Source organism: Saimiri boliviensis, chromosome 7 (assembly GCF_048565385.1).
Source record: "Saimiri boliviensis isolate mSaiBol1 chromosome 7, mSaiBol1.pri, whole genome shotgun sequence".
Taxonomy (NCBI): Eukaryota; Metazoa; Chordata; class Mammalia; order Primates; family Cebidae; genus Saimiri; species Saimiri boliviensis.
Genome location: NC_133455.1, coordinates 67,348,847 through 67,375,085, shown reverse-complemented (window position 1 = coordinate 67,375,085; position 26,239 = coordinate 67,348,847). Strand labels below are relative to the sequence as shown.

The 26,239-nt window shown below is 53.3% G+C and overlaps 2 protein-coding genes across 2 annotated transcripts; one reads left to right on the top strand and one right to left on the bottom strand.

Annotated features, from left to right (window-relative positions):
* The first annotated feature begins 3,484 nt into the window (after window positions 1-3,484).
* Window positions 3,485-10,520, top strand: LOC101042227 (keratin, type II cuticular Hb3). Its single transcript, XM_003939185.4, has 9 exons — window positions 3,485-3,937; window positions 5,652-5,860; window positions 6,884-6,944; window positions 7,077-7,172; window positions 7,787-7,951; window positions 8,216-8,341; window positions 8,696-8,916; window positions 9,462-9,493; window positions 9,990-10,520. Exons 1-9 carry the CDS (start codon window positions 3,554-3,556, stop codon window positions 10,175-10,177), a joined length of 1,482 nt encoding a protein of 493 aa, XP_003939234.2. The 5' UTR covers window positions 3,485-3,553; the 3' UTR covers window positions 10,178-10,520.
* Window positions 10,521-15,346: 4,826 nt separating this feature from the next.
* Window positions 15,347-22,593, bottom strand: LOC101043175 (keratin, type II cuticular Hb6). The gene is made up of 9 exons (XM_039471822.2): window positions 22,129-22,593; window positions 21,113-21,321; window positions 20,209-20,269; window positions 19,356-19,451; window positions 18,980-19,144; window positions 18,597-18,722; window positions 18,218-18,438; window positions 16,251-16,282; window positions 15,347-16,114 (listed from the first exon to the last, which is right to left on the bottom strand). The coding sequence occupies exons 1-9, from the start codon at window positions 22,495-22,497 to the stop codon at window positions 15,933-15,935; spliced, it is 1,461 nt and encodes a 486-aa protein (XP_039327756.1). The 5' UTR covers window positions 22,498-22,593; the 3' UTR covers window positions 15,347-15,932.
* Window positions 22,594-26,239: the final 3,646 nt, after the last annotated feature.

Here is a 26,239-nt window from a genome sequence, read left to right as displayed (position 1 = left end):
GCCCTCAAGATTTCATGCCTTCGGTGGACTCCACATGCCACCCCAGGCCATCTTCACAAAGGCCCAAAAGGCCAGTATTAGAATCCTCTTTTTTCAGATGAAGAAACAAGAAACAGAGATGAGCTAACGCAACACACACACACACACACACACACACACACACACACACAGTGACCAAAATGAGAGCTGCAGCCCCACTTCCAAGACTCCCAGATCTTACGACTTCACTGCATGAGGCTCCTCGTGGAAATGTCACTTCCACAGCCAGGTCAGCAACACATCTGCAGGCAGGCACACCTGGAGAAGAGCAGAACAGTCCCCTTTGACTCAACGATTTCACCTCCAGGGATTTGTTTTAAGGAAATTAATAGGCATGGGCCCAAAGGTGTATTTACTAATGTTCATCTCAGAGTCGTTTATCAAAAACCCATTCAGAAGGGACAAAAAATGTGAAGGAACATGGATATCAAGGCAAGAAAAAAAAATGACAAAATTCAGAGCATCAGGGTGTCAGAAACCTGGCAGGCAGGCAGGCAGCCACCAAAAAATACACAGGAAAAAGGCCAGGGGGTTGTACCCCAAGGGAGGTAGAGGGCGTCTGAGGACCAGATCAACAGGGCAAGCAGTCAGTCTTCCAGGCCAACCCAGGTCAGGTGTGAAGGGCAGGCACAGAGCCTAGGCCCTGGTGACTGAAAGAGCCCCTGACTCTGTGGGACCTTTTATGGGCCCATGGTTAGAGGGGGAACCAATCACAGCCTGGAGCCCAGGAGGGAGGAGGCACCCTGGGGGTTTGGGTGCTGCTGTCTCTTTGTCAGCTTCCTGTCTGTTTTCATGGGACTCCTGGTCTGTAGTTCTCTTTGTTCTGAGCCATTTACAAATAGATGCTCTAATTAAGGCTTTCTGGGGCCTCAATGATTGCCTTGTAAAACTGTTTTCTGCTTACCCAGGGGTGGCACTCTATATCACACTAGCTGTGTACACCATCCCTTTGCAAGGCCCTGCCAGCTGCCTACAGCCAAGACCCAGTCACCCTGCTAGCACAAAGTGAGGTGTTTACCCCCGCCAGGCACTCGCTCAGTCCTCCCAACCCCCAGCAAGCTGCAGATTGCCACTTATATTTCACAAGTAAGGACCCTGGGGAAAAATGCCCATGCCATGGCACAAAGCTAGTAGGAGGCACAGTTGGGCTTCGAAACCTGTCTTTTTATCTCCAGGGTCCATGCTATCTTCAGCTCCAATCAGGGCAGGGGTGGGGATGGTCATGGCTCCCCCACCCCAAGGAGGTCATGCGTCTACACAGAGCCCCTCAGTGAAAGGGTCCAACATGATCCCGCGCCTGCTGGATTGAGACAGATGAGCCAGGTCAGAGGACAGCAGCGCCGTTTCCAGCACGGTGATGGGGAAATGCTTCACAGAGGGTTCACTGCCCTGTAGTCCTCAGCATTTCACCAAGAAGCAGATCCTCCATAATCACTGGATGTGTGTGGAGAGCACTCCAGGTGCTCACTGGTTCCAGGCTGGGGGAAGAGCCTGGTCTTTCTTGGCTGTCTAGCAAATGTTTGACCCGACCACGACTGAACACGACAGAGCCAGCCAGCCCAGCCTCTCTCAAAGATGCTCCAAAAATTCCACTGACCACTCAGCTGCGATCAGCCACACCCAGGCGCCCAGGAACCCCCAGGCTGTGCCCCTCAGTGTGTCTTTCACACCAGGATCCCCTAGAACACAGCCCACACCCCCCAGAGTCCCCACCCCAGACACAAGACTCTGGAAGCCTGTCCACAGGACCCCAGAGGAGGGGCTAGGATCCATGGCAGATGTCCAGCTTCCTAAGAGACTTCAAAAGCACCATCACCTGCCCTCCTTCAGGCCCAGAGAAGATGGGTCCCTCTTCCATCATCCTCAGATCCCCACTCTGGGATGTACCTGGCCCACTCACCCTGAGAGGGAATAGGAAGGGCAAAAGATGAGCGTCTCAGGAGGGTTACTGTTAGCCCAGACTGGGTCAGTGTTGGGTTGTGGCCGGGTCAGGACACAGGTCCATCAGTGGAGTCCTCCTCATCCTCCCCTGACAAAAGTAGTCCAGAGACGTGCATTGGGAGCGGTTTATGGGCTCAGGTCCTCGGGTTAGGGCAAACCTCCTGGCTCGGTCCCACTGTCCATCCATCAAAGCCATTGCCTGTCCCAACCCAAAGGAACAAGGGGCCAAAGTAAGAGAGCTTGGCTTTCGAAACAGCCACATGAGCTAGCACCCTTCTCTCACCCAATATGTCCTCTGAAGTGAGGGGGTGACCTCACTTAAGGACCCTGCTGACCTCCCTCACCTCCCATTGACACAGCACCCTCCCTCCTTCCTGGTGAGTACATACACCCCAACACCCCATCACTGAGCTTCCCTGCTGGAAACCTGAAGGACACCAGTCAGCCTGGACATTGTAGGGGCCTTCTCCCCCACCTGTGGCCTCCTCCCTCTGGCCAAATCTTGGCTCCTCCATGTGCATGCTACCTCCAAGCACCTCAGGTCTCTGCAGGATTTCCAGAACCTAGCACAGTGGCCAATGCATAATTGGTGGGCACCAAATAAGTATTTCCTGAATGAATGAGTATACATAGTCTAGTCTGCAAAATCAGAGCCAGCCTTTTTTCTGGTCACCTCTCAGCCCGTACCACTCCACCCCAATCCTCCTCAAACCCAGGTCCCCACTCTCCCCCATGAAGCCTTCCCTGATCAGTCCCTGTTGCTCTGAGGCATTCCACACTCCCCGCTCTCCATCCCATCAGTGATGACGCCTGGAACTCTGAAGCATAGCCCTGGTTCTGTCTTGAACTCTCTGAATCAGTTTCTTCCACGTCCCAGATGGTGTCCCTAGGTGACACTAGGCATACCCAAAGTGCAAAGACCCTGCCCTCTCCTCACCCCCAAATCTCTAACCCCACTCCCACCCCTGACCAGGCGCTGGGCAGGAATGGGATAGGAAAGGCCAATTTTGACAATGAGGAAAGGAACCTGCCTTTCAGGTAAAGACAGGGAGGCTTAGAGCAAGAGGTTGTCTGGGAGGCAGTCCACTCCTTGGGACAGGCCAGCCACTCCACCCCAGGGCCAGGCCAGGGGTCCAGGGCCCATAGCCCAGCTCTGTCTGTTTCAGAATAGGGTTCAGAGAGCAGGCTTCACCCCAGGTCAGTGCATCAATTCCCCTCACTTGGAGAGTGGGATGAGACTGATGCTTTCAGGAGCCCCTCTGCCGCTCCACAGCAGTGCCAATGGGAGGGGCAGCAGCAAGGAGGAAGCTTGTAAAGGCCTTTGAAGATGAAACAGGGCCCGTGGCCAGGGATCGTTGTTGATGCAGCCACACTGAAGAGGCAAGCAGGGTTCGAGCTTAAGAGGCCAGGGTGATGCCAAGCCAATAAAATTCAGCTATTGTCTCTTTGCTGCCTCTTTTAATGCCAGCTGCTCCGGGCACATAAAAGGGCCTGCCATCAGCCAGGGAGCACAGGCCCTTGGCTCCATCCTCTGCCATCTTCTCTACTGTTCAGACACCTCCTGACCTCCATCATGACCTGTGGCTTCAACTCTACGGGCTGTGGGTTCCGCCCGGGAAACTTCAGCTGCATCTCGGCCTGCGGGCCCCGGCCCGGCCGCTGCTGCATCACCGCCGCCCCCTACCGCGGCATCTCCTGCTACCGCGGCCTCCCCGGGGGCTTCGGCAGCCACAGCGTGTGCGGGGGCTTCCGCGCCGGCTCCTGCGGACGCAGCTTCGGCTACCGCTCCGGCGGCGTGTGCGGACCCAGCCCCCCCTGCATCACCACCGTGTCGGTCAACGAGAGCCTCCTCACGCCCCTCAACCTGGAGATCGACCCCAACGCGCAGTGCGTGAAGCAGGAGGAGAAGGAGCAGATCAAGTGCCTCAACAGCAGGTTCGCGGCCTTCATCGACAAGGTGGGTGTCCTGGATCACACCCTTCCTGAACCCCTACTCGTGGTCAGGACTCAGGCTGGGCACTGACAGGGAAGTCAAAAGCTAGAACTTGACCACGGAAGTTCCCAGGCCAAAGGGAAAGGTAGTCATACTTCTAGGACACAGACAGAAAGACAAAAATAGGACCAGGAGCTACCAGACTGTTGGGGGAGGTTCACTGAAAAAACCCATAAGCAAAATGAGGGGCAGAGTCTTCCATACTGAGCAATAATATCGCCTAGTGAGCAAGCGACAACTGTGTGGGTGCTCAGGGCATTTGAAGCCAAGTAACTGCTTAAACGCCAAGGAGGTGCTCTCTCCATCAAGGCAGGGCTGGTAAGTGTGGTGCTGGAAGACGGTCTGAGGTGGGTCTCGTGGATGGCACAGAGCTCTTTCTATACCAGGCAGTGATTTGGTCACGGAGCAAGGGCCAGAGTAGTTTGTCCAAGCCACTACGCCTGGGGCTCAGGATCCAGGGTGAGCAAGAGACATGGTCCCCATCCTCATGGGCCTTATGGGGAGGCAGGCAGTGCACAGTCTGGGTTCGGTTGAAACCATCTGTGAAGTCAGTTTCCAGCTCGAGTCTGCAGCCACCTTCTCCACCAAATCCAGGCGATCGCCAGGTAGCAATGGTGTGAGGGACTGGGAAAAAAGGCTCTAACTAGGAGCATGTTCTGGGGTTGGAAAGAGCCCTCCAGAGCCAACCTCAAGAGAGAAGTCACACTAGAGAGATGCCCACCAGAAAGGAATGGGGAAAAAAATCTGGAACTTCTAAAAGCATGAGAGACCAAGGATAGCATAAGATAGGACTTACCAAGGGCGTGGCCAAGTTATTAGGCAAAAGAAGCTGAGTGGGGTAGTGGGCCAACCTCGTGGCTGGGAGAGAGATGTGAAATTCTCCTGCAATTGTCATAGTGAGAGAAGACTCCCCTGCAGAGCAGAAGATCGGAGTTTGAGCTCTTCTCTGCCATTGTGAGCTCTCAGGCAGTTGGGGAATGTCTTTGGCCTCCAATTCCTCATCAGTAAAACGAGGGGGTTGGAGCACAGGACATTCCTAGTCTCATATTCCAGGTGACTATTATTCTAATTGTATTGTTGTCATAGGGTTTGAATAATTGGTACATGCTTTATTTTTCAACTTTTACAGTCTGCCTTTCTAGACAGGTCCACCTGGCTTGCTGTGACTGAACAGCAGTAGCTGTTCAGTGTGGGACTCCCTTCTGTTAAAGGGTTCTTTTAATCCTCATAGTGAGGTGAGCTTTAACCTCCCCACTCTGCAGAGGGGTGAGTGCTTTATCCAAGGGCACATTTTTAACAAGGGGTAGCAGAATCTGGACTCTTCCAGCATTTTCCATGACACCAGGTAAATTGACTTAGAAGAGATTCAAGTTAGCTCCCAGGAAGAACTTCCAGGTGGTGAACTAGTTAAGCCCTGATGGCATTTTGAGAGAGGAATGGGATAGGAGAGGGTCAGTTTTGACAATGAGGAATGGAACCTGCCTTTGAGATAAAGATAGGAAGGCTTAGAGCAAGAGGTTGTCTGGGAAGCAGCCCGCTCCTTGGGACAGGCCAGACTTCCCTGCCAGGGAAGACTCTGGGTCAGAGAGTTGGGGGCCTTCAGGCCCTGGTGCTGGGAACCCCTCTTGCCCTCTGATGCTGCAAGAAAAGATTCTTACACTCCGCCTCTGGGTGGCAGGTGCGCTTCCTGGAGCAGCAGAACAAGCTGCTGGAGACCAAGCTGCAGTTCTTCCAGAACCGCGAGTGCTGCCAGAGCAACCTGGAGCCCCTGTTCCAGGGCTACATCGAGACTCTGCGGCGGGAGGCCGAGTGTGTGGAGGCCGACAGCGGGAGGCTGGCCTCGGAGCTCAACCATGTGCAGGAGGTGCTGGAGGGCTACAAGAAGAAGTGAGTGTGGACAGGAGGGATGCTGGGCACAGGAAAGAGTGTGGTGGCACCTCCCTGAGCCCCAGGGGAGTATCCAGTCTGCAGCTGCGATCTCTGCCTGAGAGTGGAGAAGAACCCACACCCCCTGCACCCCCTGCTCGAGACACAGGGGTCCCTTGAGTGGGCCCTGGCCCTCTGTAGGGTTGAGGCTCTGCTTATCTTTCCACCAGTAGATCAGGGAAACAATGCTTTGTCCCTTTCTCCATCCATCTTTCACAAAAACTCATATTCCCTGGTCCCTTTGAGACCAGATCTCAAAGTCATGAACATACTTTTTCCTAAGTTTGCTCCTTCACTCAGCTAACACTAGCTGATCACCTGCCACACGACAGCACACTGTGCTGTGCTAGTGACGCAGGGCCCCACAGTCCACATAGTATAAGTCCTTGCAGAACCTGCAGTCTGCTGGAAGGCAGGCATGACATAGCCACAGATCTGGCCTTTCAGCTACAAAGTGTGACATACGATATGAAGACCACGCACTGGGTCCTCAAAAGGAATCTGCTTTTGAGGAGTGGCCAGCTTCCTTCAGTGACATTCTCTCAATGGACTCCCCAGGCCCAGCACACCCCTCCCTCCCTGTCTCTGAGCTGCCTCCCACAGCTCAGGCCAGGAGGGGAGAGACAGAGCGAGGATCCCACCACCTGCAAGTGAGTGGGACTAGGGGAGGGCTCAAACGAAGAGACAATGGAGACCTGGATGAGAAAAACAGCATCTCCCACTCCCCACCCACACACATTCACACACTCAGCTTCCAGATCCTGCCCTCCCAACCTCCACCAAAATGGGGGAGTGGGCACTTGGGTTCTCCAGTGCATCCCAGTAGGCCCGCGCCAGCAGCCTGGTTCCCCCAGAACCCTGCCCATTTCCCTTGGGGCTGGAGATGACCAGGGGGAGGTCGAGGAAGGAGGCGCCTTTGCACACATGCTCGCAGCCATGATCAAGAGCTGGTTGACACGGTGCTGTTCTCCCTGCTCACCTCAGGTATGAAGAAGAAGTTGCACTTCGCGCCACAGCAGAGAATGAATTTGTGGCTCTAAAGAAGGTAAATGAAGCCCAGCTGGCCCTGAGCCCGCCCCAAGTCCCACCATCCATCCTCTCTGCCCTGCCACACTGCAGCCAGGTCCTCAGATAACTCTGGGGAGAGCCAGCCTCACAGCCCCTCTACCCCTGGCAGGACGTGGACTGCGCCTACCTCCGCAAGTCAGACCTGGAGGCCAACGTGGAGGCCCTGATCCAGGAGATCGACTTCCTGAGGCAGCTGTACGAGGAGGTATGGGGCTCTCAGCCATGGTGGGCACAGATCTCCCCACGGGACCCCCACTCCGGCCCAGACACCCACAGGCATGGACCAGGCTGCTGACGTAAGAACCCAGGCTCACGGCTGGAGGGTTGGCAGGGAGCAAGGACAGGGAAGGAGCAGGGAGGCAGAGGAATGGAGAACCAACAAGGAACAGATTTGTAAAGGGCAGGAGAGTGAGGAGTGAGCACACCAGACAGCTACGGCGTAGGCCCCACATGGCATCAGACAACCTCGAACCCCATTGCTCTGGCTCAGGACTTTCTCTGGCAGCAGAAGCCTTCCTTCATGGGGTTGGTCTAGGAGAATGGAAAGAGGCCCCACACACAGCGTCTGAGCCCCTTGAAAGCATCTGGATCATGCTGGCTGCACATGGCCCTGAATAATTACAAAAGCAAGCAGTTGAGATGCAGTTGTGTTTCTTCTAAGGGGATTTCCTATTTGTGCAGAAAGTTACGCAATCTCATCAGGTTTGTTTCTCCAAATATGAGAGGTTTGCTCCAGATGAGCCGAAAGGATGGTACGCATCCAGGTATTAGGGCAAGCCCAGAGAAGTGAATGTGTCCTTCCTTTTCTTTCTCCTGCAGGAGATCCGCATTCTCCAGTCCCGCATCTCAGACACCTCCGTGGTCGTCAAGCTGGACAACAGCCGCGACCTGAACATGGACTGCATTGTCGCTGAGATCAAGGCTCAGTACGACGACATTGTCACCCGCAGCCGGGCTGAAGCCGAGTCCTGGTACCGCAGCAAGGTGAATGGGGCAGCACACCTGCCTGCTAGTCATGGCAGTGTGAGGGATGCAAGGTATCTAGTAGAAAAGGCTTCTTTGTCTGGGGATTCTGATCCCTAACGATGGTAAGAGAAAAGCCAATAGCTTTCAGGTTGAGGTGGCAGGGCAGGACTGCCATGTGTGGTTGCACAGGCTGAGCACTGCACAATCGGTGGGATCATCCGTGGTGTCCTGAATGGATGGGAGTTTCCACCCTGAGCCTCATGAGTATCTCTCCTTCCCCAGTGCGAGGAGATGAAGGCCACGGTGATCAGGCACGGGGAGACCCTGCGCCGCACCAAGGAGGAGATCAACGAGCTGAACCGCATGATCCAGAGGCTGACGGCCGAGGTGGAGAATGCCAAGTGCCAGGTGTGAAAGCCCTGCCCACCCCTCAGTGTGGGAAGAGAGTAGGGTTAGCCCTCAACAGAGGGATTGAGTTAGACTCTGGAAAAGTCTTCCCAGCTTAGTCTCATGGGTGACAGAGTAAGATGAGGAATCTACTGGGATCTTTCTGATTGTCTTGGCCAAGGTGTGTGTGAGTATCTGTGTGTGTGTGTGTGTGTGTGTGTGTGTGTGTGTGTAAGTGAAGAGGGAAGGAAGGTTAGGAAGCCGATTGGAGAGACAGTATTTTAAGATAGAAGTTGAACAATCTTATTGGAGACTGGCTGAGATTTCAGGAAACTAAAATTTGCTTTCTCCTCTCCGTATTCCCCTGCCTTCCAGAACTCCAAGCTGGAGGCCGCGGTGGCCCAGTCAGAGCAGCAGGGTGAGGCGGCTCTCAGTGACGCCCGCTGCAAGCTGGCCGAGCTGGAGGCCGCCCTGCAGAAGGCCAAGCAGGACATGGCCTGCCTGATCAGGGAGTACCAGGAGGTCATGAACTCCAAGCTGGGCCTGGACATCGAGATCGCCACCTACAGGCGCCTGCTGGAGGGCGAGGAGCAGAGGTGGGTCCCACCCAGCCCTAAGCACTGCCTTGCATAGACCTGCTAACCTTTGATTTTTCCCTAACTCAATCTCAGTCCCCACGTGACATTCTTGCCTCTATGGATCCCAGATCCATATCTTCAAGTTGTCTCATTCTCAACTGTCCCAAGATCCACACTCTGCCTGGTTTCTAGGACATCACCTACTCTAGGGCAGGATTGCTGGCCAAACTCCACCCCTGACCTCAGCTTCCCAAGAGGGCCTTGCGCTTCTGAAAGCTGGGCCTATCCAGACCTGCCAGATATGGTTGTTCAGGTTGTTCACTGCACAAAACAGCCAGCAGAGAGACACATGAGAGCTGAAATCCAACCATACTCTGCCTGCTGAACAGTGTGCCCTGGCATTGCTTCAGCTGCCAGAAAGGCACCTTTTCCTAAGTTGCACAAGGGCATGTATGTAGGTCAGAAATAGCCCTGAGATGACCAATTTCAGCACCTAGGGGAAATTTGATGACCTCATTCTGACTTTTCTTTTATCTTTCCCTTCCTCTCTTTTCCCCACTCAGGCTGTGTGAAGGTGTTGAAGCTGTGAATGTCTGTAAGTATCTTGAGCCCTGAAAAGAACAATGCAGATTGGGGGAAAAGGACTTCATGACTATGAGTATACACAGAGACTTTGGGAAGAGTGTTTCCAATAATTCCCCCGGTAAAGGGGGTAGGTTGGTCATGCAGCAAAAGAGACTGAGGTTAGCTTGCAGGAAGAACCTCACAGCATGAATGTGTTGAGGAGGGGAAAGAATAATAATATGTCACTGCAAGAAGGGACCTCAGATGTCACTCATAACCTTCACCTTGTATAGATGAAAGCTGAAACCCAGATAGAGGAAGGGACCCTCAAGGTCACAAAGCAGAACCAGGACCGGAACTCTGGTCTGCTGGCTCCCAGGCGAGGGTTCCCTCCACACCTTCAGAATAGAACTGGAGGCTCTTTGCATCCTTGCCTGGATGGCCGATACCTCAGACAGATCAGAGGAAGGTGGCTGAATGGGACAGCCACCAGCAGAGGTCTCCTGATCCTGCCCTTGTCCCCTCAGGTGTCAGCAGCTCCCGGGGTGGGGTCGTGTGCGGAGACCTCTGCGTGTCGGGCTCCCGGCCGGTGACAGGCAGCGTCTGCAATGCCCCCTGCAACGGGAACCTGGTGGTGAGCACCGGACTGTGTGCACCCTGTGGCCAACTGAACACCACCTGCGGAGGGGGCTCCTGTGGCCAGGGAAGGTGTTAGGTGGCCCAAAAGAGAGCCAGGAAAGCCCCTTCTGCCTGCCAGACATGCCACTCACTGCTTCACCCCCAGCTGAGAACGGCAGCACATCGCGGGCTTTTCCCCTTGTGTTCTGAGAATACACCATCGGCTCATTCCCACCAGCGGCTCCTCCCCACCTCTCATCCCACTGGAAAGGGGCCCGCAGCTTGGCAATAGACCCATTCCTTCCCCGGTCTCAGCCTTCAGCACCTCCCAGAGAGAAGGGCCTTTCTTCTCTGGAAGGAGCACTGTGAGACTCTTCCCCCCACCGCCACCGCTTCTCTGGCCTCTTATCTCCTCTTATCCAATAAACTGGGGGACCTGCTTTCTGTGCCGCAAAGTCTTGCTTTCTTGGAGTGCCCCCACACCCAGCAGCTGGTGACCATCCCAGCTTGATGATATGGCCTGAACACTAGAGTCATTCTGGCCTATTCTCAGCCTGGACACCCGTGGCGCCCTGTCCCCAGATGGTTCTATCATCTCCTGGCCAGGCAGTGCTGACTGTGCTCACAGCACCTTCCACCTGTCACACCTGTCAGTCTGGAATGGCGCGGGGTTTTGTTCTTCCAACTGGCTCTGAAGAGGACAAAGGAGGCCGGAGGATCAGCAGGAAGACAGTGCACGTGCATGCGCCATGTTTATGTGTGTGCACGGGCGTGTTTGAGTTTTGGCCCCTTCTTGCACACACAGTCCCCACTTGCTCTTCTCCACACATCACCACTCTGTGCCCAGCCATCCTACCACATAGGTACCACAGGAGCAACCACCAGAAGTGCCAGCAGCCACCCTTGGGGGTCCGCCCTGTGTCAGTCTGGTCCCCACCCCATTGCCACGTCCTCCTCACGCTGCCCACCAAATAGAGAAAGATGAGAGCCTTGGCACCTGACCCTGGCCCACCCTCAAGGGATCAGGCCTGGAACAGTCATTGCAAGGCTACAGCCCACCTCCAGGGTAGCACATCGCCTTCCATGCTGGCCCTCTTCATTCCTCCGCTTCACCCAGCCCCAGCCTCAGCCCAGCCCCTGGCCTTTCCCACCCATCTCACCAGGACATCCTTGGAGGACCCACCCACTTTCTTAGCTCCCCCTGGAATCTCCAGGCCCCCCAGGGCCCTTTAGCCTCCACTCATGCTCCCGGGGCTCCCCGTCCCCTTCTCTCTCTCCTACCTCCCAATTCCTGAGTCTCGAGCCTTTGACCTCCTTGTCTCTGAAACCAGGCTCTCCGCTTCTCCCAGGAGGTTCTGCTCACGGGCCACACACCTCACCATGCACCTTGCCTCAAACTTCCAACTACCCCAGGGCCTTTTCTCCTCTCCGCACTCTCCCTAGGCAATTACACCAGTCTCTTGCCTTCAGCTGCCACCCGCCGTTAATGTCCTCCCTAGTTAAGATCCTCCACCTGGGCTTCGGAGCCCTGAGGATTCTCCTCCATTCCTCCCTCCTCAGCTTAGACCCACCAGCTCCAGTTCCTACAAGACACCTCCATTTGGCAGTTTTAGAGATGCTTCTAACTCGGCACACCTTCCAGCTTAGCTCATTGCTTCCCACCCTCTCAACTGGGGTCTCCTCCAGTCTCTCCTGCCAAGATCAGCACAGTTGCCCAAACGAGAACCTATGATTTATCCATGCCCGCACCCTCAATATTCATTAAGCCCCAACGACTTCTTTTTCTGCCCCCTCAATACCTCTCTATCCCCCTCTGTCCTTCTCCCTACTGCCGCCACCACACCCAGTCACCACCGTCTTGCCTGGAGTCCTGTTCTTCCCACCTCACAGCAGCCAAAGAGACCTTCATCAAACACAAGGCTGCCCTTTCAGTGGGTCACCAGTGTCCCTGGGACAAAGTCCAAACTTAAACACAATGTACCATCCCTGTATGTCTAGCTCTGACTGATCTCTCAGTGTCTCTCACTGCTCCCCATTCCCCATTGCCCCCCAACCTTTCTCCCCTTCTCTGGCTTCAGATGCCCTGAACACCTGTCAAGTGAGGGGTTGGACCAGAGGTTCTCCAGGGGCCTTTTCAGTTCTGCCCTTCTTGGAAAGGGGCTCTGAGCTCTGCTCTGGGGTTTAACACTCCCTTCTCAGGGGTTAAGGAGGATACTGTAAGGGCTGCCAGCCTCAGAAGGTCATGGAGATGCCACCTGGGGGAACCCAGAGGCTCCATGCCTCTGTTGGTGACGCATCTCTCTTTCACTCAATCAGCTCAAGGGGCCACACAAGACTGTCGGAGCCTCTGGTCCTGGGTCCTTGAGTCCATTTTCTCCACCACCACTGCCACCTCTCCACCAAGGAGTGGGTGGCCACGCAGAGCCCTGAGCCTTGATGCTGGGAGAAAAAGAGAAGCACCGTCAAAGGGTTGTTAAGCAGGCAAAGCTGATTACTTCCTGAAGGAGGTAACGTTGAAGCTGAGACCTAAAGGAAGACCAGGAGCTCATTTATTCCATCAACAAATCATTATTGAGCACCTGCTGTGTAGCGGGTGCTGTTACACAAACTCGGGTTCCTTTAAATGAAGAAAATAGTTAAAGATGCTTGTCCCTTTGAAGTTTACATTTGAAAGCAAGAAGTGAACCAAAGTAAAGAGTTAGCCAGGAGGGGAGATGTGCTCCAGACATGGGGAAGAGCATGTGAGAGGTGGAGCTGGAGAAGGAGCAGGGGGCCATCCAGGAGCTGTGATGTATCGGGAAAGCACTAAGGAGAGTGAGGACTGCTTTCTACATCCTCCTCTGCGACCCATCCTACCCCAGCTCCAACTCCACTCCATGAAAGCTTTCTTTACCCAAGGGCGTTTCTCATTCCTCCTTCCTTCTAGGCGCTTCTCCCGTCCTCTTGCAGAGGCAGATGCTATGTGCCTTCCATGCTCATATAGAGAGCCAGCTTCCTCTTCTCTGGAAGCTTCCTGCTGGCTGCTGAGGAGTGTGAACTAGCTGGATGGTAGATCCCTCTGTGCTGACAAGCCTGAGATAGGGCCAGTGTGGTAGTATCAGTACCCAGAGTAACAGTGCCGTGGCATCCAGCCTGCCCTGCATACCAGCTGAAGCTCTCGTTCACTCAGTGAGCTGCTGCTATCACCTGCCTTTATCAAATGGGTAAACTACCTGAGGCTCCAGAAGCTGAAGGGGCTTGGCCACGTGCTCTTATTGACAAAAGCTGAGATGCCAGACCTCCAGCTTCCAGTTTTTCCTACCAGCCCCCTCTGCCCCTGGCTGAGAATGCTGCACTGTTATGATGTCATGGCAATAGTAATAACAAGAGCAATCAGATACATTCATTGTTTAGTACCTGTTGAACGCGACGCTATACCCCAAACTTATTTGTGTTGTCTCATTTAATCCTCCTGTGGTAGCTATCTTCAGAGATGAGCCCCCAACAACTCCTCCTTCTCTGTCCATGGCTCTACTCATATCAAAGGTGGGACCTTTTTCCTCTCCTGGATCCCAGGCTGGCCCCGTGACTGCTTTGACCAATAGAATCTGATGGAAAGCACCTTCTGCAGCTTCCATGCCCAGGAGGCCTGAAGGGTATTGGAGCACACAGAGAAGAACAGAGACCCTGGCCATCAGCTCCTGAACTCTTGACCAGAGGTAGCTCCAAATGCCAACCGTACAAGTGAAGCCATCATGGATCTCTCAGCAGTGCCAGAGCCCCAGTCAATGATAGGAAGCGGAAGAATCAGCAAGGCAATTTACACAACTATGAAAAAGATTGTTGCTTTAAGACACTAAATCTGGGGATGTCTTGTTACACAGCAATAGAAAAGTGGAGGGCAAGCTAGTACCTGGCAGAGGGGTGCTGCTGAAACAAAACCCAAAACTTGTGATGCTGACTTTGGGCCCAGGCATCAAGCAGAGACTGAATGTGCTTAAGGAGACAATCAGTGAAAGCTGGATCATCAGCGAATAAATTATCTTTAGATGCTGGAGAAAAGGCCTAGGGGTAGGGGCTGCTCCTTACGGCTGCAGCTCCTGTGGTCTTTAGAGGTTTTGCTTTGTACTAGCCAATCTCTGTTATGGTTAATAATACTTTATGTTAAACCTTCTCTGTTCAAATTATTGTCTTCTAATTGGACTCTGACTGATACACCCTGGCCAGCCACCTCAGCTGATTCCCAGCTGGTGGCCAGCACCAAGTCCAGCCATGTGAGACTGTGGCCATATTGGGCCTTTTAGACATCCTAACCCTCCAGACAGCACCATGTAAAGTGGAACTGCTCGGTAAGCCCACAGAACCCTGACGCATGATAAAGCATCACTGTTTCAAGACTCTCCATTCGGGTGACTTGTTATGTGAAATATCTGAAGCACCTCCCTACAGCCCAGTGGATGTCATCAACCCATTTTAAGTATGAAGGAACTAACGTTCAGGGAGGGTTAGTGATTTGCCCACAGTTACAGACTAGTAAATGGCTGAACTATCAAGGCACACAAACTCAAAGGGCATTAACATAACCCTTTCAAACAATCTCGCTTAGGGAGCTAGAAGGATCTTAGGAATACTGTCCAAACTCCCCATTCCACAGCCAAGGCAACTGAAGATCAGGGGATGGAAGCAATTTGCCCAAAGTCACACGTGTGGCCAACAGCCATCAAGGCTTGGAATGAGAAGCGCAGTTCTCCTGACTCTCAACCCAAGGCTATTCCTCCCCCAACACTGCTTCTCACATGCCTTTCTTCCATTCTCATGCATCTTTTTCCCCATGCACTTTCTCCCTCCAGGAAGGCCCAGGGGTGGGGGCAGTGGGTGATCGCTGTGGTTGAGAACCCCTAGGAAACATGTGGCCACATCTAGAGACATTTTTCAATTGTCACAAGAGGGCGGTGGAAGACCCCTGTCATCAAGTGGATTGAGGCCAGGGGTGCTACTAAACATCCTACAAAATGCACACAACAGCCTTAAAGCAAAGAATGGCCCAGCTCACAATGTCAATAGTGCTGAAAGGAGAATTCCTGGTCTAGAGAAACCCATGACCCCATAAGATTCCCTGGCTCCATGAGTCTTCCCTCCTTTCCCCAAGATCTGGGCTGCTCAAGGACAGATGTCATTTTCAGCTACTGAAAAATAGCTAACTGGATCAACAGGTCCTGAGGCGCTCTGGCAGGGAGCACCCATCACAGGATGGTCCTGGCATTTCCAAGACTCTGAGACTCTAGGCTTGATTCGCTACAATGAGTTTATTGGGGAGTTTATTGGAAACACAGAGTGAAACAAAGACAAAGGAGAAGGCAGCAGAGTCACTGGTTTTTCAGAAGCTCTTGCGGGCAGCCCTGGAAGGGAGGTGCTCTCCCCATGCGTGGGCCTGTTCCTCTCAGAGTCACAGAACCACCATCCAGGGTCCGCCTCTCCATTCCACAGGCAGAAGCGCATGGGCAGAGTCCCAGGTCCTGCAGAGAGGGACGTGCCCGGGCCTCCCCTGTTCCTCCAATCTTTGGGAAAGCAGTCAGGCAGGACCAGTGCATACGGCGAAAAACAGAACGCAGGCGGAAGGAAAGGATGAATCCTCAGGACAACAAATTGACTACTGGGAAAGGCTGCAGAGAGAGACCACGGCGCTGCCCGGGCCTCCCCGGACTCCTGCGACCCGGGATCGCGCCCGGAGCGGAGCGGTTGGGAAGGCGCTCAGAGTGCCTGCAGCTGGCGGCGGCTCTTGAGAGGCCGGCGCGGGCGGCGCGTTCCGGTGGCACGAAGTACTGGCTGGGCGGAGAGTGACGGCGACAGGCGCTAGCGCAGGCCGCGGCCTCCTAGCACCTCTTACAGCTGCCGCCGCAGGCGCCGACCCCGGAGCAGGGGGCGCAGGCGTTAGTGGTGCCCACCACCACGTTGGTGTTGCTGGGGCCGCTGCTGACTCTGGTGGAGACAACAGGGGCAGTAGTGGAGGCGCAGAGATCGCCACAGACGACGCCACCGCGGGAGCTGCTGACGCCTGCGGGGAAAAGATGGAGGCGCACATCAGGAGCAACCACGGGCGGGTGGGTGGCTTTGCTGCAAGCGCACGCGCCCCCTCCCCGGAGGCGTCCAGACCCGCCCAGCGGGAGGAAGGGACGGACCCCACTACTTACAGACATTCACCGAGCCAACGCCCTCACACAGCCTGCGGAGAGAAGAGAGGAGAGGTCAGTGCCCACGGAAAAGGCGCCGGGGCCTCAGCGGCCGAGGTGGAGGGGGACATCTGTGGCTTTCCATCTGGGCATTTGCCAAAGGGAGGGGGCAAGAAACGCGCTCGGCCAGTATAGCCCCGGGTCACCGTGAGGGTCTGGAGACAGAAGGCCTGCCAGCGCCTCGCTCCCCACCTTTTCTGAGCTGTGCAATCCCAGCTTCAGCCAACCTCGGCCTAGGCTTCCTCATCAGGAGACTCTACTTTGTAAATCTCTCGTGAGGACTGAATCAAATAAGAGGCCTACAGTGCTTAGCCCTGGCTCATAGCCGTTAAGACCAGTTATCAGCTGCCACTCCTTCAAGTTGGCTCTGACTGAATGGCAGGTGCATTTGAGGGGAACAGATTTAAATTCTGAAATCCAGTCTGATTGGTGTCATATGAGATTACAGGCTTCAGGAGGGTAAGTGTTTTTGTCTATTCCTTTTCCCACCACCTAAAAACAATGCCGGGCTCAATACAAAACCGTTGGATAAACAAATGGGATTTTAGAACAGGCTCTGGGACTCCTCACCACAGTCCTCTCATCCTGCAGATGGACACACTGAGGCCGAGAAGGAGGAAATGTCCAATGACGAGGCAGGGCTGCCACCTAGGCCCCCCGTTTCCACCCAGCCAGCGTTTTCCTCCCACACAGCTTCCCCCAAGGGAAGCAAATGGAGTTCCCCTGAACGCACAGTGGCCAAAGATTGGTGAAATCAGCCTCAGATAGAAGAGGCCACAGCCACCATCAAATTGTCCCATGCCCAGGTTCCCTAGGTAACCTACACCAACGCTCCTGAGTTCATTCCAAGAGACCCATGTGATGGAGGAGCGGGCCACTCGGATTCTAATGCCATTTCCATGTGTCTCTCCGACTTCCAAATTCAGACTTGGAAAACTCCTCGCAGGATTCTTCACTTAGGAAACTCCCCAGCCCCAGCCAGACCCCTGCCTCTGAGCTTGCCAGTGCAACAACTTGAGTTTGTTGGAAATCTCATCATGAGGCCACTTTAAGTTTCAGGTCACAAACCTGTGTTCCCCATTTCCAAAATACACAAGATGCTCCCTCTGCATCCCCACTCTTCACCCTCCTCTCCCCAGGGCTAAGGGCCTGACTGTCCACAAGAAACAGAGCTTGGAGTGACACCAACTGACTAACTGGGGCAAAGAAACCAAGGGCAAAGAATGAGCTCACATTCTGGGAGGGTTGTCCTTCTGGGCGTGGGAGCTGTATAGCTATCTGCCCTCCAGCCGTAGGAAGACTGAGTGACCAATTGGTCTTCTCCTCCCCCCCCCCGCCCCCACCCACCTCTCAAGCAAGCAAATGAGGAAAAATCCTGAGAGCAAGGCGTAACTGCCCCAGGGGATAAATCCTCGCTCTCTAACTCATTCCCACCTGCCACAAAGGAAGACCGCTTTGGGTACTCATTGCCATTACAATAGAAAAGTGTGAGTTGATGGTGTCATCTATCTGAATCTGTCCTTGGGGGATACATCAGAACTCCCAGGTCTGGGGCTGGGCCCCGGGCCAGACTAGGAAAATAATAAGGAATCCTGAGTGGCCCATGCAGCTACAGCTGGAAGGGAAGAAGCACTACCCAGGCAAGCTGGCCTCAAGCCTTAATTAGGCTTCTCAGTAACAGAAATGCCTGCTGCCAGATTACTGGATCTCAACTGAGATTAACATGACTGCAATCCCAGATCAGTGCCTGGGCGAAGATGGGAAACTCAGACAGAGAGATATCATATTTAAAGGACTTACACAAATTACCTGTCTGGTTGCAGGGTGGGGAGGTTAAGAAACAATACTTGAGTGCTGCCAGGAGTGTGAGGACAGGGCACGCTGAGACCCTGGCAGAGCTGGGAAAGTGAAAGGTCTATGGGACCCACCTCTGCTCCTCGCCCTCCAGCAGGCGCCTGTAGGTGGCGATCTCGATGTCCAGACCCAGCTTGGAGTTCATGACCTCCTGGTACTCCCTGATCAGGCAGGCCATGTCCTGCTTGGCCTTCTGCAGGGCAGCCTCCAGCTCGGCCAGCTTGCAGCGGGCGTCACTGAGAGCCGCCTCACCCTGCTGCTCAGACTGGGCCACCGCAGCCTCCAGCTTGGAGTTCTGAAGAGAACAGAGAGAAGAAGGTAGATTAGAGTCTCTGGGTCTCTCTGATGCTTACCTGGATGAGACCACACTCCCTACCAGGAAGGGCACACATAGGCTGTGCGACAAGGGTTAGGCACTCAGTCTCTCGGGCCTTGGGCACAGATGCCCCATACCTGGCACTTGGCATTCTCCACCTCGGCCGTCAGCCTCTGGATCATGCGGTTCAGCTCGTTGATCTCCTCCTTGGTGCGGCGCAGGGTCTCCCCGTGCCTGATCACCGTGGCCTTCATCTCCTCGCACTGGGGAAGGAGAGATGCTCATGAGCCTCAGGGCGGGACGTCCCATCCATTCAGGACACCACGGATGGTTGTGCAGGTTATGCAGTGCTCAGCCTGTGCAACCACACGTGGCAGTCCTGCCCTGCCACCCCAGCCTCAGAGAGACAGCCCTTCTCATCCCTAAGGACCAGCATCCCCAGAAAAGGCAGCTTATTTAATAGACACCTCACATCCCTCCCACTGCCATGACTAGCAGGCAGGTATGCTGCCCCACTCACCTTGCTGCGGTACCAGGACTCGGCTTCAGCCCGGCTGCGGGTGACAATGTCGTCGTACTGAGCCTTGATCTCAGCGACAATGCAGTCCATGTTCAGGTCGCGGCTGTTGTCCAGCTTGACGACCACGGAGGTGTCTGAGATGTGAGACTGGAGAACGCGGATCTCCTGCAGGAGGTGAGGGCAGCGACATTAGTTGAGAACACAGCCCCACCTACCATGTCCTGGACTCCACCTTCTCAGGCCTTCTCTGGTCCCCAGCCCGCCCACTCACACAGCCTCAGGGACCACAGCCCCTACCCACATCCTATCCAACAGCCCACCCCCAACTCTCCTCTCTGCTGGCTACCAGGCCTCTGCCTGGCCCCTGAGCCCGCACCTCCTCATACAGCCGCCTCAGGAAGTCGATCTCCTGGACCAGGGCCTCCACGTTGGCCTCCAGGTCTGACTTGCGGAGGTAGGCGCAGTCCACATCCTGCAAAGGTGGGGAGTGTTGGAGCGCAAGGACCCTGATGATCCAGTCCCCAGACTACTCTTTCATCCCACCCAATCCATGCAGCCGGGGAAAAGCAGTCCCCCGCGTCCCATTCCCATGCCCTCTCGCTCCCTTCTGGCCCTTCCCAGAATGATCCAGCATCCTCTTCCCCTCTAAGGACAAACCCTGTGGCCTTGGGCATGGCTCAGCAGCCTTTCGCCCCTGCCTGCCCTGCCATCTCTCCTTTCTCCCCTCTCCTGGTCCAGGAAGCCTGCCCAGACAGACTCCCCAGCTCTCACACCCTGACCCTTTCCTGTCCCCCAACAGTGCTCCAAGAGCCCAATGGCTGCTCCTGCTTCTGCTCCCTCCTCCGCTAGACCCTGGGATTGTGTCCCTGCCTCAAGGTCAGACTCCTCACAATGCTAGACACACTGCACTGTCCCTCAGCAGAGACAGAATCTACTAAGGCTCCAGGGGACTCAACCACAGACCACAACCTCTGGGACAAAGCAAGACACCCAGAGGTCAATGCAGCCATCCCCCGGCCCAGGGCAGAGGCTGGTGGATATTCCAAGGTCATTGTCCTCTGTCAAGGCTCTGGATGCTCTATCCAATGGCCTCTACCTGGACCGTCCCAGCCTGCTGTGGAAAAGTCATTGCACCTCACACTGAGATTAAGACTCCCTCTGTCTGCCCAGGAAGTGCCTGTCATTCTGAGATCCCACGAGTCTGTGCTTCTCAATCCTGTGTCACTTGCCTTCTTCAGAGTCACAAACTCATTCTCAGCTGTTGCTCTCAGAGAAACCTCCTCCTCATACCTGAGACAGAGCAGAGGGCAGAGAGGGGAAGTCAGAGCAGGGCAGGTCTCTGCAGAGCCTCAACCCCGATCACAGCCATGGGGGCAGTACTAGGAACATGCCCACACAGTGGACCCTAACAGTTCAGCTGAGTCTTTTCTGGTTGGAGGTGGGATGTGTCTTGGAGTCCCTCTCCGCTTTGAATTGGGGATGGAGACGGCTTATCTGGGACCTCCCAGTCCTATTCCCAAAGGGGATATGAGTTCTCCCAGAGGGCAAATAGAACTCAGCCCTCAGCCCCATTCCAGGAGTAGACAGCATGGCCTCCCAGGGCCCGTAGCCCCAGCACCCTCTCACTGGTATCCAGACCCTCCCCTCACTGAGTGTCTGCAGGTAGGGAGGCCAAACACCTGAGTTAGGATTTTGACCTATCGGACCTGCAGACACTCAGGACTCAGCACCCAAGGCAGTGGGACACCCAGAGCCCCAGACCTGTCACACCTAAGTGACCCTGGGCTCACATCTGACAGGTGCTACAACTGTAGGGGCTGAGGGGCAGGAGAGGAGGCCTGGACCCCACAGAGGCTTCCTCCCCATTGAGCACAGGGGAGAGCTGCTGGGTGATGTGGCTCAGGGAAGAGAGGGCTGAAGTGAGATAGAGACAGGTCGTGGGAGTCGTAGCCCTCCTCTTACACAGGTGTCTGGGCAAAGATTCCACAAAGGAAAAGACCCAGATCTCACCACCCTCAGTCAACCTAGTGGTCATGGCCACTCACCCCACCTGGGAGTTCTTCCTATTGTCCAATCCAGTGTATTTAACCTAAACCCATTCCTGTGCCCAGCGTCCCTCCTGCCCACACTCACTTCTTCTTGTAGCCCTCCAGCACCTCCTGCACGTGGTTGAGCTCTGAGGACAGCCTCCCACTGTCGGCCTCCACACACTCGGCCTCCCGCCGCAGAGTCTCGATGTAGCCCTCAAACAGGGGCTCCAGGTTGCTCTGGCAGCACTCGCGGTTCTGGAAGAACTGCAGCTTGGTCTCCAGCAGCTTGTTCTGCTGCTCCAGGAAGCGCACCTGCCATTCAGGGTGGGAAGAAGGGGCAGATGGTTTCTGGTGTCCCAAAGCCAGCTCTGGGGGCCTGGAGGAAGGGTGATGCTTTAATGGGAATTCCCAAGTCTGGAGCTTATCTGAGACTGAGTAGAGGTGGGCAGTGGGAGACAGACAGTTTCTGGATTTCCTGGCCATGATCTGTGTCTAGATTTTCCACTCAGGCATGGAGCAAGGGCTGGGGGCAGGGGGGGTGTCAGTTCCCGCTCTCAGGGGAGTTGAGTGACTCCAAGCAGATGAACACAAGTGGAGGCTCAGCCCCTCACTCTGAAGCCAGGTGAGGCAGCAACCCTCACGGGCAGAGTGCCCATGTTCAGATCACAGATGGCACTTCTGGAGATGGTGCCAGGAAGAGGGTGTCACAGGCCATCTGGAGGGGAGCTCAGCTGTCCCAGCCCTTCCCCTATGTCATCTGGAAGTCAGTGCACCCTACTCTCTCACCCCGGGGCTCCCCAGACCCCTCTGAGTTCAGCTGCAGCGGTCACATGGCCCCCACCCCCAACTCCCTGATGTCTAGCTTCTGCCCCAGAGCAGCCTGGCCACACTTTTCGTCGGCAAGCTCCCCCTATCTCAGTCTGGGTCTTGATTGCATGTATTTGTGTGTGTGTGTGTGTGTGTGTGTGTGTGTGTGTGTCTGTGTGTCTGTGTGCCTCTCCCATCAGACTGGGATCTGAGGCAGTCAGAGGTCTTTCTGCCTCTGACTCCATCCTCAGTACCCTGCCCTGGCTGTGTAGGTGGTGGTGGTTCAGGAAGGGTGTGATCCAGGACACCCACCTTGTCGATGAAGGCCGCGAACCTGCTGTTGAGGCACTTGATCTGCTCCTTCTCCTCCTGCTTCACGCACTGCGCGTTGGGGTCGATCTCCAGGTTGAGGGGCGTGAGGAGGCTCTCGTTGACCGACACGGTGGTGATGCAGGGGGGGCTGGGTCCGCACACGCCCCCGGAGCGGTAGCCGAAGCTGCGTCCGCAGGAGCCGGCGCGGAAGCCCCCGCACACGCTGTGGCTGCCGAAGCCCCCGGCGAGGCCGCGGTAGCAGGAGATGCCGCGGTAGGGGGCGGCGGTGATGCAGCAGCGGCCGGGCCGGGGCCCGCAGGCCGAGATGCAGCTGAAGGCGCGGCCACCACAGTAAGATCCACAAGTCATGGTGCTTTTGGAGAAAGACAAGAGGTTCTGAGGATGGAAATGTCCAAATGGAGGGTGCAGTGGTCGGGGCGTCAGGTGTTCACTGCTTGCACCTTTCTAGGCCTTTTATATACGTGGGTAGACTGGGACCACGTGGGTGCCAGCAATTAGAAGGCTTTATGGGCTTGTGTTGTTAAGCCGCTGTCGCTCCCCACTTAATGTACTTAATTGGTGCCCAGATGCAGCCAGATGTTTATGATCCTTTGCCCTAAACTGCAGTTTTCTTCTTCAAAGGACCAGCTCACGTCGTCCACACCCACCTCAGCCTCCCAAAACGCAGTTGAGGAAGCTGACTTTGGGGGAAGGAGCGGGCAGTGACTCAGGCTGGAACGGAGGGGAAGGGGCGGCGCTGCGGCTCCTCCTGTCCTGCAGGGTTTGACTGTGTCGGTGCCGCTGTCCATGGTGCTGATACGACTGACTAGGAATGTTGAGAGAGCGAGTCAGATGATGTCAAACTTGAGGGGCGCTTGGTGCTTTCTCTGAACTAGATGGCCTGTTTTGGCAAAAAAAAAACAGTCCCAAAAGCCTCCTCACACCCCAAAAGTCCCACGTTTACAAAATCTCTAACTTAGTCACCTACACAGGAGCCCAATACCCCCAACACCCACTCTTAAATCCCTTATCTGTACCTATCAACATGTTTCTCTCTCTCCCACTCTTTCATGTGCACGTGCACACACACACTCACACACAATGCACTCACATGCTGTCCTTCCTACCCACAACCTCCCTCCCCCCCACACACACACACACTGACACATAATACTTTCATATGCTGGCCTTTCTACCCACAATCATACTCTCTCTCTCGCTCTCGCTCTCTCCCTCCCTCTCTCTCTCTTGCTCTCTCTCTCTCTCTCTCTCTCTCTCTCTCCCTCACATGCACGCTCAACTAGCATGCAGACAAGTCCTTAGGCCACCTTATTAGGCCATGGTGTCTAGCCTAGGCTGAGTAGAGGCATTCCCTGCCTCAGAGTATCCCATGCAGCCTGAGGGGCACACACTAGCCCACTGGCCCCAGGAAAGCACGATTACTACCCAAGAGGCCCTAGAACAGGATTGAACATCTGGATGTCCTCTCAGGCCTCTGTGTATCCTCCAGGGCCTAGAATGCCTGGGGCAAGCACCACTGTTACGAGTCTGTATATTATCTGGCTCAGAATATGAGATACAGATAGAGCCCCAGAAGGATGAGTCCCTGCTGCTTTCCACATTATACTCCCTGAAACTCCTGCACAGAAGTTTGTCAGTACCCTTGGCAGGTGCCAGAGAACAGATCTATATTTGTGTGTGTCATCCATCCAGTGTGACTACTGTGAGTCTTGAACTCACAAGGGCTGGGTAGGAACCAATGCTCTGGCCTGAATATCCCTGTGTGATCTGGGGGAAGGCACTTGACTCTCCTGGGAATAAATAGGTTAAGGCTTTCCCTCCTACTACTGCCTTAGAGATTTACAGAGATGTGTACATGCTCAGTAGACTCCAGAGCACAGTGCAGATGGGCTTCATTACAATCATTGGGAGGCGGTGGGCTCAAGGGCAGTGTTTATTCAGAGTTCATGTTCTGACCCACTAATTGAAGCAACCAGAATTTTATTTTAATGAAATAGATTATGAGAAAATTACATCGAGCAGAATAGACTAGAAAAGAGCAGATTGCACCATATGTCAAGAGAACAACTTTTGTTACATGCACTTCTTGTTTCAGTTGTATGGTGTGTGTGTAAATGTAGGTGCATACCCAGTCACTATGTAAAATTATTTCTTATTATAGTTGCAGCTGAAAAGTTGAAATACCTATTTCTCACTGTATACAAAAACCAAATTAAAATGGATTAATGACTTAAATGTAATACCTGCAACTATGAAACTACTAGAAGAAAACATTGAGGAAATGCTTAAGACATTGATCTGGACAAAGATTTCTTGACTGATATCTCAAAAGCACCGGCAACCAAAGTAAAACATGGACAAATGGGATCACCTCGACCTGAAAGAACTTCTGCACAGCAAAGGAAACAATCAACAAAGTGAAGAAACGACCTATAGAATGCAAGAAAATATTCGCAATCTGTTCAACTGACAAAGAATTAGTAGCTGCGATATCTAAGGAACTCAAACAACACAATAGCACATAAAACAAAGAATCTGATTTTAAAAAGGGCAACAGATCTGAATGGACATTTTTCAAAGCAAGATATATACATGGTCAATGGGTGTATTTAAAATGCTCAACATGTCATTAAAGAAATACAAATCAATACCACAATAAGATTATCATCTTAACCCAGTAAAATGGCTTTTGCCAAAAAGACAGAAAATAATGGATGCTGGCAAGGATGTGGAGAAAGGGGAACACTTGCACACTGTTGGTGGGTTATAAATTAGTACATCCACTGTGTAAAACAGTATGGAGGGTCCTCCAAAAGCTAAAGATAGAAGTACCAGAGGATCCAGCAATCCCACTATTAGGTATACATCCAAAAGAAAGAAAATCCATATGTCAAAGAGATATCTGCCCTCCCATGTTTATTGCGGCACTATTCACAACAGCCAAGATTTGGAATCAACCTAAGTGTCTATCAATGAATGAATAAAGAAAATATGTTACATATACACAATGGAATATTACTCAGCCATAAAAAGTATTGAAATCTTGTCATTTGCAACAACATGGATGGAATTGGAGAACATTATGTTAGGGGAACTAATTCAGGTACAGAAAGATAAATTTCAGATCTTCTTACTCATATGTGAGGGCTAAAAAAACAAATTGATCTCATGAAATAGAGAGCAGAATGGTTACCAGAGACCAGGAAGGGTAGTGGGGAGGGAAAGATAAAGCAGAGTTGATTAACGAGTACAAAAATACACTTAGATAACAGAAATGAGATCTAGTGTTTGGTAGCACAATAGAATGACTATAGTTAATAAGTTATTGTATATTTCAAAATAACTAAAGGAGTAGGTTTGGAATGTTCTCAACACAAGGAAATAATAAATGTTTGAGGTGATGGATATTCCAATTACTCTGATTTGATCAGTACACATTTTATGCTTATATCAAAATATTTTATGTAGCCCATAAATATGTATAACTATTATATATCCAAAAAAAGAAACATAAAAATAAATAAATAAAAAGTGGCATATTGGTTAAGCACACAGACTCAGATTCCAAACTGCCTTGTTTCAAATTCTAGCTCTGCCACTCAGGCAATTACATAACCTCTATGTACCTCATTTCATGATTTCTAAAATGAAGATAATAATAGTACACTTCATAAAGTTGTTGTAAGGATTAAAAGAGTTAATCCATGTAAATCACTTAGAACTAAGCCTGACACACTCTAAGTGTGTCATCATGTTAGATGTTGTTGCTGCTGCTGCTGCTGTGGACGTATCAGCATCATTGATGGGATATACTCACCCACATGCCTAAACTGTCTATGTCTCTATGTCCAATTCCCATTATTGTACCTACCTTAAATGACTTGTAGAAGGATTAAATGAAATAATGCATGGACAAGGTTTAACAGCACCTGGCAAGTAGAAAATGCTCAATAAATGGTATCTATTAGACCCTACCATTATTTGGACTTAACAGACCACCCGAAGTCCTCAGTCATAAATCAAATAATGGCATGCTCACTCATCTTGCTTTTTGCCTGATCCTAAAACTTCCTGATTGGTCAGTAGCCAG

Bases quoted from the DNA above. Each gene is read 5' to 3' on its own strand.
- LOC101042227 (XM_003939185.4), top strand. From the start codon at position 3,554: ATGACCTGTGGCTTCAACTCTACGGGCTGTGGGTTCCGCCCGGGAAAC. The intron at 3,938-5,651 runs GTGGGTGTCCTG...TCTGGGTGGCAG, and splicing joins TCGCGGCCTTCATCGACAAG to GTGCGCTTCCTGGAGCAGCA. The intron at 8,342-8,695 runs GTGTGAAAGCCC...CCTGCCTTCCAG, and splicing joins TGGAGAATGCCAAGTGCCAG to AACTCCAAGCTGGAGGCCGC.
- LOC101043175 (XM_039471822.2), bottom strand. From the start codon at position 22,497: ATGACTTGTGGATCTTACTGTGGTGGCCGCGCCTTCAGCTGCATCTCG. The intron at 20,270-21,112 runs GTGAGTGTGGGC...GCTCTGTCTCAG, and splicing joins CTGGAGGGCTACAAGAAGAA to GTATGAGGAGGAGGTTTCTC. The intron at 18,439-18,596 runs GTATGGGGCATC...TGTTCTCTTCAG, and splicing joins TGGAGAATGCCAAGTGCCAG to AACTCCAAGCTGGAGGCTGC.